The sequence below is a fragment of the Heterocephalus glaber genome, unplaced genomic scaffold (genome assembly GCF_053883595.1).
Source record: "Heterocephalus glaber isolate CG9 unplaced genomic scaffold, H.glaber_assembly_v1.0 deba00001504, whole genome shotgun sequence".
Classification (NCBI taxonomy): Eukaryota; Metazoa; Chordata; class Mammalia; order Rodentia; family Bathyergidae; genus Heterocephalus; species Heterocephalus glaber.
Genome location: NW_028258324.1, coordinates 73,663,083 through 73,672,473, shown reverse-complemented (window position 1 = coordinate 73,672,473; position 9,391 = coordinate 73,663,083). Strand labels below are relative to the sequence as shown.

The 9,391-nt window shown below is 61.4% G+C and overlaps 1 protein-coding gene across 1 annotated transcript; it reads left to right on the top strand.

Moving 5' to 3' along the window:
* The first annotated feature begins 4,769 nt into the window (after positions 1-4,769).
* Positions 4,770-8,626, top strand: Clec3b (C-type lectin domain family 3 member B). The gene is made up of 3 exons (XM_004835050.3): positions 4,770-4,987; positions 7,759-7,857; positions 8,203-8,626. The coding sequence occupies exons 1-3, from the start codon at positions 4,879-4,881 to the stop codon at positions 8,601-8,603; spliced, it is 609 nt and encodes a 202-aa protein (XP_004835107.1). The 5' UTR covers positions 4,770-4,878; the 3' UTR covers positions 8,604-8,626.
* The last annotated feature ends 765 nt before the right edge of the window (positions 8,627-9,391 follow it).

Sequence of the window (9,391 nt, the reverse complement as noted above, 5' to 3'; positions counted from 1 at the left end):
CCCGGGGAGGCCACTTGGCAGTGGGCATAGACCTAGGAGTTCCACTTCTGGGAACGTAAGCAAAGTGCATGGCCCAGGGTGCAGGCAGGACCATTAACTACATGGAAGCTCCTCCGTGTGTTTGCTCACTGTGCAGCGGTCTGGGAAGTGGCCTCCTGCAGTGACCTCAGGAGCATGTACAGCCCAGGGTCTCTGGGGACTCGGTGTCCCTGCATGGCAGAGGCACCTGGGGAAGTGCTGCTCTGTGTGGCCACCAGATGTTTGGTTCTCTTCGAACTGCATTGGTGCGGCCAGCGGCAGGGCCTCGGGACAGGATGGGCCCTGTTGTCCCCCCTCACACTCCCAGCTCCCCCTCAGCAAGTCTGTCTCGGGCTCTGACACGCCAAGCACTGGCCCCACAATGGTCCGAGAAAAGCCTCAGCGAAACTGGCAGGTGGCACACACCCTGCCTGCTGCCGGTGCAGTGACAGGGTGAGGACGGCCTCCTGTTACGCTGTTGCTGGGTGAACTGGGCGTGCAGGAGGACACACCACGAGGGGAGGGCCCTGCCACGTGGAGTGCGGAGTCCGTGGTAGCGAGAAAGGCTGCAGCTTTGCTGGCTTCTGTTAGCTGCCCGGCTCTCCCTGGTAGCATGCAGGAGAAGCCCTATGGCCTCCTGGTGCCGGGCGAGGGACGAAACTTTGGGACCCCCAGGCACCCGGCTGGGTTACATCGCTGCTTCTCAGACCTGGAGAGCGTTTCCTACAGCCTGAGTCTTTGTCCTGCGAGTGTTACTGCACCGGCTCAGGAGGTGACATCTGGCCGGCCCAGGTGTGGAAGTTCCACTCAGAGGACCCCCTGACCCCAGGGGAAGACGGGAGGAAGGGTGGGCACTGCCATCGCATGCCTGGCACCAGGCCAGTGAGGGCGCTCACAGTGGCTCCCACACCTTTGCAGATTCCCAGCTGTCTCCCGCACTGCCGACTCCGTGTGTGCCCGGAAGGGGTGTGTAGCAGGACAGAGACCCTCAGCTCATTGGAGTCTGAGTCTGAGCAACTTGCCCAAGGGACTCAAGTGCCAGGGGTCTTGGGTGACTTGGAACTTGACTCCCAGTTCTGTTTCCCTGGCAACACTGCTGACCCTTTTGGGGGTTGGGGGTGCGGGTTGAGACAGTCTCTCTATGTAGTTCATGCTGGCCTTGAACTCCTGGTGATCTTCCTGCCTCAGCCTCCCGAGTGCTGGGATTGCAGGCGAGTGCCACCACGCCTGGCTACACACTGCTGACCTTTGAGGACAAAACGCCTAGGAATGAGATCCCCACGAGAACAGACCCCTCACTGGTGTCTTGCTGTCCCTAAGGCCCACCTAACACAGGACCTTGGCACGGAGCCCCTGGACTCAGAGTCCCTTGCCAACCAGGCTGGACCAGAGGGCCTTCCGAGTGAGGGCCCTGGGTGGATGTGCTGGACCATTCGGGCTTGGTTTTTTTTCCAGTACTGGGGATCAAACTCCAGACTTGGCGCCACTGAGCTACATTCCGGCCCCATTGGGACTTGGTTTTGATGCTCCCAGGGCCCCAGTGTTCTTGGAGCCATGCACTGGGTGTGGGGAGTTCTCCTCTCCCAGGGCCAGGCCCATTTGTTTCTGCTGATGGTCCAGGCCAAAAGGAAACAGCTGTGGGTGGGGAGGGCTGTCTGTGGCCAGTGTCCTTGGTGCTGGGCTGCTGTGGGTGGAGGGCCTGGGGCTTGTTTGTGTAACTCAGGCTCCAGCAGCTGGGAGGAGAAAAGGAAGAGCAACCCTGGACACGGACTGAGCCTTCCACGAGCCCCTTTCCCGACTCAGGTTGTCCTTTGTGCAGGAGGTGATGGACAGTTCCTTTTCTGGCTGCACCCGCCTTGCGCAGCTGTGGTCGGCCAATCTGGAGTAAAGGGAGCCCATGGATTGGGCTGCAGGGCCGCTCTGTCCACCTGCAGAGCCATGGGCTGGCCGGGACCTGGGTGTGGTAGTCTGGAACTGCACCCAGCACCCAGTAGGTGCAGCTGCTCCCCTGCTCTGGGTCGCTGTCCCGGGTGCCCTGGACCCACAGGAGCTGCCCTGGGTGGCCCGGTGGGGTCTTCCTGAGATCCGCTCCTCGAGGCGGTGCCCGGAGGCTTCCATCCAGAGGGGCTTCTAGAGGTTAAAAACCTCATTACAGAGCAAAGCTGGGCCAGGAGAGAAGGACCCGATGGCTGATTTGTGGGATTGCTCCCAGGCCGCTGCCAGCGGCCCTGGGCGATGTTTTGGGGGTGTTGGAGAGGGCCGGTGGGGAGGTTGGAGAGGGCCGGTGGGGAGGCGCAGCCACATTGAGGGCAGGACGGAGAGGTGGAGGGAGCCGAGGCCCTGCTTGGCGCAGGAGCCCGTGTCTTGCTGTGGAGCCAGGCGCACTGCCTGTCACAGTTCTGAGTCCACCGAAACGGAAAAAATCATGAAATGTCTAAACAAGGTTACAAAAAAACCGATATATTCCAGATGCCTTGAGTGACAGTGCTTTTAACACACACAGGGCGTGGGGCGGTGTGCTGTGTGTGTAACGCACCTTTCTGAAACGGCAGCCTGCGGGTGACAATGGCTTAGAGGGGAACAAAGTTGTCACCTCCCGAGACTGCCGCTGCATTTCTGGGCCCAGCAGACCCTGCCTGTGGGACAAGCTGGGCATGGCGTGTGCCTGGCCTGTCTTAAGTCACTGACAGCACCAGCAGGCTCCTGTGCACACACATGCACACGTGTACACACACACACACGTACACAACCTGCAGGTGAGGCGACCAAGATGCTGCCCACTGCTTATGCAGACCTGAGGCCAACTTCCTACTGGCAGGTTCGGAGTCAGCCTGCCAGCTCGGGTAGGGAAGAGCCCCCCGGGCGTGGCCCTCGTGTACTGGCAGAGGGGCAGATGGGGCCCCGCACCCCCACACCACAGCCACAGGCTCTCTCCCGTGTGCATCTGGTCTCAGCTCCCCACTTGGCCCTGTGTGGGCCTCGATGTCCCCTCGAGGCAGGAAGAAACGGCTGGAAAGACAAAAGACCGGAGGCCCCACCTGGGAGCCTTTCTGCCCTGGACCCACCCTCAGGGTTGGACATTAGCCCAGGACTGGGACACCGGGTCTAAACACAGCAGGACAGGTGACCAGTGACTCAGCTTACGCACAGTGAGTCCGGGGCCTGCGCCTGCCACTCTCGCCCGTCCAGCTCTGATCACCAGGTCCCTGGCCACGCAGATTTGACCCTGGTGGGCCATGGGCGCCATGACAGATCCTCCCAGGGCTACAGAAGGTCAAGGCCTCCACCGCCCTACGGAGAAGGAGCTGAGCCAAGTGCTCTTCGGCAGGAGCCACACCTCAGAGCAAACCCCAGTCCCACCCCGCCCTGGGTGCCCTGCAAGCCCCTGCAGACAGTGTGACACCCCTGCCTCAGGCTCCCAGGACCTGGCATGGCCCGGCTGCCTGACAGAGGCCCCAGGTACCAGCAGGGCCAGCGGGTCCAGCAGCGTCCTGACTGAGCAGAGTCCTCCTGGCCTCCCAGCGACGGGACACGCAGCAGCCAGTGTCCTGAGTCACCTCACGGAGCTTTTTGGAAAACACCCACCCCAACACACCTAGGACACAGCGTCCACCATCGATTGCGTCCCGAGAAACGGGGCTCTGGCTGCCACGTGCTTGGAGAGCATCCTCCTGGTTCTGTCAGCTGCAGCAGACTGGGCCAAGGCAAGGAAGCGGGGGAAGCAAGGGCTTAGAGAAGGAGGTGGTGGGAGAGAAGAGGAAAAAGAGGAGGAAGAGGGGAGGAAGGAGGAAGATTAATTTCCCTAGCCAGCTGCCACCCGCCCAGAGTTCAGGACAAGGGCCTATGGGTTATGTAAGTGTCAGGCTTGGATCGGGTCACTGCTGGCCCAGCTGTGGGGCTGAGGGTGGAGGCCTGGAGGGGAGCCTAGTACACAGCCCTGACCCCAGCTCCTCCACCTCTCCAGGCTGGGCAGAGGAGCTTAGGGTCCAGCTGGCCCCATGGCGACCCAATGACCAGCGCCCTGCTGTGACCAGTCCCCATTCCTGCTCCCCGCCAGGGGAGCTCCAGGGCTCCAGGGCCCACGCAGAGCCTGTGCTTCCCTGGGACGCTGCTCCCCGTGCTGGGCTCAGGTGCACACAGGAGTCAGGACAGGGACGCCTCCTGCCCCTTCCTCCGCCTGTGTCACCTCCTAGGACCCGAGCATGAAAAGGCGGAGTGGAGCAGAAAGGCCTCCTGCAGAACAACAGGGCAGACATTCTGAGCCGACAGCCCCCTCGCCGTCCCCTGGGAGCTGGGCAGCTTGGGTTCACAGAGCCTCAGTTTCCCTCACTGTAGATGGGGAAATGACAATGCTTTGCTCACAGGGTCAGCGTGAGGCCACAGTGGGCAAGTGACAGTGGACCTGCAGCCCCACTCCTGCTCCGGGAACTCGCTGCTCAACAGACACCTCTTAGGAGGCAGGGCTGGCAGGTGTGGTGGTACACACCTATAATCCCAGCACCCAGGAGGCTGAGGCAGGAGGATCGCCTGAGTTTCAAGGCCAGCCTGGGCTACACAGTGAGCTCAGGATCAGCCTGAACTACATAGCGAGACTCTGTCTCAAAAAATAAAAAAACAAAAAGGAGACAAGGCCAGCACGTGGATGTTCTTGAGCAGCACAGCTCAGTGGCTGCTGGGCAGTTCCCCTTCTGCAGGGTTGTTGTCTCTTTCTTTTCTTTATTATTATTGTTTTTTGCCACGCCCCAGCCACGTCTTGGGAGGGTTTTCTGGACAGAGGGCCTGGTGGCCGAAGCCATAAGACGCACAGACTGGGGCGGAGGCCGCCACTGCTTCCCGCCCAGGCCCGGCAGCAGCAGCAGCATGGAGCTCCTCAGACCCCGCCTGCTCCTCTGCGTCCTCGCCTTCCTGACCCAGGGTGCCGCCGAGCCACCAACCTCCAAGCCCAAGAAGGCTGCCAACGCCCGGAAAGGTAAGAGGTTCGGGCCCCTTCTCTGGACCAGGTCTCCCTCCCGCTCCTCCTCCCCCCACCCCTCCTCCTCTTCCTCCTCCTCCTCCTCCTCCTCCTCCTCCTCCTCCTCCTCGGTGTGCGCTGGAGAAGCGTCCCAAGGCAGCAGCTTTCCCGCTCATCTTCTGGCCTCACACCTGGGCTGGGGCCCAGCTCAGTGCTAACACCCTCCTGACATGCACAGCGCCCCAGGTTTGACTCCCAGCCCCGCAGAAACTGAAAAGAAACCGAAGTCGCTGGGTCCCCAGCGTTCGCCCTGGAGCCTGTGTGGAAGCTCAGCCCCAGCAGGGGCGCTGCAGGGCTGCGCAGCGGGGAGACTGATGTCTCCCACTGAGGGTCTGAGGGTGCAGAATAGTGGGGGCGCCTGGCCCAGACACTGCTGTGGTGACGCAGAGCGGGTGTCACGGCCGGGTCAGACACTCCCAGCTGCCCTGGGTGCGGTGATCTTGGGCTTCCAGCTGTGAGGTCACCCCACTGTGTGGACACAACATCAGGGATGCCATGGCAACAGGAGGGGCTGTCCCCACACCACACGGGAGGTGGGAGGCAGGAGGTCAGGGGTGGCTGCCCCAGGCCCCCTGCACCTCCTTCCAGGGCCCCACAAGGCTGCCAGAAGGAATGGGAAGGGCTGGGTCTTTTGAGACAGGGTCTTGTAGCCCAGGCTGGCCTTGAATTTGCGGTGATCCTCCTGCCTCAGCCTCCTGAGTCATGGGATTACAGGTGTGCACTACCATGCCCACCTACAAGCATGGGCAGATCCAGGAGCTGACAGAAAACCCCAGACTGGGAACGGGGCTGGGACCTGCCTGGTGTGTACCAGGCCCGGTCCATCCCCAGCACTGAGGGAAAGAGAACAAAAGAGAAAATCATTTCCAAGGTTGAGTTTAAACGTGAACAAAGACAATTTCAACGCGGACACAACATTTGCTCGGCAAAGGCAATTCGTGTGAAATGCTATCTTCATTGTATTCGTGTGGAATCTTCCAGAAGTTGGCACAGTGTTGCGGTACCTCTGGGAAGAGGAATGGCTCGGGGACAGTCTCCCTGGAGGGAGGTTTCAGCTTTGGAGCTCTTTGGGTTTTTGGTGATACGCATTTGTGACCTCCTACAAAATGCTTGTGTAAGGAGGAGAAGACAGAGCAGGGCGTGGTGGCGCACGCCTGCAATCCCAGCACTGGCAGGCCAGGCAGGAGGACTGCCAAGAGTTCAAGGCCAGCCTGGGCTACCTGGCGAGACCCTGTCTCAAAAAGTGAAAACCAAAACAAACAGAAAAGACTGAGTGGGTGTGTGGTTGTCCGAGCCCTTATCAGAACTGACACTGAGGAAACTTGGTGAAAGGCACAGCTTCAAGGCCAGAGCCAGGGCACCAGGGGAACGCAGGGAGCTGCACACTGGCCTCCACTGGCCTCTCCACTGAATGCCCTTCTGCAGGGCCCAACCCTCACTCTCATGTGGCACCCTGGGCTAATGCATCATGGGACTGGGGACAGAGGGACCATGACCCCAGAAGCAGAGGCCTGGGCGGGGTGGGACATGCATCGGCCCGGGCTCCCAGCCCACCCACTTCCTGCGTTGCTCACACCTGGCATGTTCCATCCTGAGTCCTGCTGTGGTCCCATGGAGGAATCCATGGGTGCACAGGGCCCTGACCCCGCCCCTGGGGGACATGGGCTTCACAGAACCTGTTGCCCCCTCTAGGCTGAACTCCTCTGGGGTTCCAGAATGGCTGGGGTCCCCTCTGCAGACCCTCGGCCCAGGCCCCTGGCCAGCTGAGCTGCATCCTCTGCCTCAGTGTCCTCGCTGGTGACTGGTGGTAGGCGGAGCCCAGAGCCTGCCTGAGCTGCCACTGCGCAGACTGAAGAGCCTGGCTGGATGGGCGTGGTGGGGCAGGCAGTTGTCCGGCACTCTGGGAGGCTGAGGCAGGAGGACTGCCAAGTTTGAGCTCAGCACGAGTAATTTAGCAACACTGACTCAAAAATAAAAAGGGGCTGGGCTGTAGCTCAGCGTGAAAGCGCTGGATTGCATCTTTATTTTTTTTAATTTTTTTTTTTGGTACGGAGGATTGAACTCGGGTCCTTGCCCTTGTGGGGCAGGCGGCAGAACCACTGAGCTAAATCCCCGGCCTAGATTCCATCTTTAGTACAGCAAGAAAAGCCTGGTCCTCCTGCCCGCCGAGGCTGTGAGCTGGGGGTGGGGGGCATTATCATCCATTTTTATTTTTTATTTTTTGGGTACCTGGGATCAAACTCAGGACCTTGCACTTGTGAGGCAGGCAGTGGAACTACTGAGCTACATCCCCAGCGCTACTTTCTTTTTAAATTAATTTTACTGGTACGCTTCGATATACATAAAGCTCACATTCACCATAGGGAATCTGCACCTGTACACAGTGTATCTCGATTCTTCTTTTCCCCCATTCCCCTCCCCTCCCTTCCACCCTTTGTCTTTGTCTTTTGTTTTCTTTCTTTTTTGTAGCAGAGGCTGAACCAGGGCCCTCACACCGACTTCCATCCCAAGTCCTTGTTATGTTTTATTTTGAGAACAGAGTCTCGCTAAATTGCTAAATCTCCCAGGTTGGGCTCACACTGCCTGCCTCAGCCTCCCGAGTGCTGGGACCCCAGGTGTGTAAGGACAAAGCCTTCCGGGAAGCCAGCGGCTGGCCCGGACGGAGGGCAAGGCGGGCAGCGGTGCCCCTCACTGGCCACCCCTGTGCCCGCTTCCTCCCCCTCCTGCAGACCTCGTGAGCCCCAAGATGATCGCGGAGCTGCAGGGCCGGCTGGACAGCCTGGCGCAGGAGGTGGCCGTGCTGAAGGAGCAGCAGGCGCTGCAGACCGGTGAGAGCGGCGGGGCGAAGCCGGGCTGCGTCTGCTGCCCCCTGGCTGCCCCGGCCCCGCCGGCCGCAAGCGCCACCAAGCCACGAGCGAGTCCCAGCAGGGGGACAAGCGGCACCCAGCCGGCCTGTCCTCCCGCGCGGCCTTCCCGGCCTCCGTCCATGCTCAGCCCTTCCCCTGGCGGGGGCGGGAACTCCTGGGCCGGCCGCCTGTCTGGGTCCCTTGCGCGCTGCTCCCGGCGGATCTCAGGGAGGGGGCGGGGCGAGAGGAGGAGGGCGGGGCGGGCAGGGAGAGGGGCGGGGCGTGGCCTGCGCCCCCCGTGACCCCGCCCCGTGTCCCTTCCCGCAGTGTGCCTCAAGGGCGCCAAGGTGCACCTCAAGTGCTTTCTGGTCGTGGCTCAGGCGCTCGCCTTCCACGCGGCGGGAGAGGACTGCATCGCGCGCGGGGGGACCCTGGCGGCGCCGCGCTCGGAGGCGGAGAACGAGGCGCTGCGCGAGTACGCGGCGCGCAGCCTGGGCGCGGCGGCCGAGCTGTGGCTGGGCCTGCACGACCTGGGCTCCGAGGGTGCCTGGGTGGACGCGAGCGGCGCACCCGCCGCCTTCACGCACTGGGAGTCGGAGATCACGGCGCAGCCCGACGGCGGCGCGGCCGAGAACTGCGCGGCCATGGCTGGGGCGGCGCACGGGCGCTGGTTCGACCGGCGCTGCCGCGACGCGCTGCCCTACGCCTGTCAGTTCGCCATCGTGTAGCGAATAAAGTCGGTGCCACTCGGCCCAGCCGCCGCGGTCTCAGTCTGTCTGGGCGCGGGCGGCGGGGCCGCTGCAAAAGGAAGGAGAGGCCGAGGGAAAGACGAAGCACAGAACCCTGGCCTGCTGTCTCCTGTTTTTGCAGCTAAAATTTTTTTTTCTTTTTTTGGCTTTTTCTAGACAGGGTCTCACTGTGCAGTTCAGGCTGGCCTTGAACTCGCGGCGATCCTGCTGCCTCAGCCTCCCAAGTGCCGGGACGACAGGCGTGCACCACCACGCCCTGCACCTTTTTATTTTTCATACAATTTCAGACTTCCAGAAAAGCTGCAAGAACTTCTGATTCCCCAAGTCCTAACGTTTCCTTCTGCGCGCTTCACCCTTTTATTACCTTGACAGTAAATGCAGACAGGATGCCCGTTTGTCCTAGTGCTCAGGGTTCCCTGAAAACGAAGATTTCTCTATTGAGGCACAGCGCGGCTCTCCAAGTCAGATTGTAGGCGACAGGCTGTCCTTAGCCTGGGCGCAGCCGAAGGCACGTTTCCAAGCTTTTGGTAGCATCTGCTCCCTGCTCCCCCCATTTCCCGAGGGCCTGGGCCGCCATCCTCCTTCTGGGGACCCATTTCTGGGGTGCTTTGCTCAGCCTGGAGGAGCGGGGAGATTCGCACCCTGCGCCTGAGGCAGATAGGACAGGCGCCAGCGGAGCTCACCAGTGTCCCCTCCCTGCCACTCCGAAAGTTGGGTGGGCGTCGCTGGCTGCCAGAGAGGAGCACCTTCCGGAGCCCACCGTGCTG

Bases quoted from the DNA above. Each gene is read 5' to 3' on its own strand.
- Clec3b (XM_004835050.3), top strand. From the start codon at position 4,879: ATGGAGCTCCTCAGACCCCGCCTGCTCCTCTGCGTCCTCGCCTTCCTG. The intron at 4,988-7,758 runs GTAAGAGGTTCG...CCCCTCCTGCAG, and splicing joins GGCTGCCAACGCCCGGAAAG to ACCTCGTGAGCCCCAAGATG. The intron at 7,858-8,202 runs GTGAGAGCGGCG...CCCTTCCCGCAG, and splicing joins GCAGCAGGCGCTGCAGACCG to TGTGCCTCAAGGGCGCCAAG.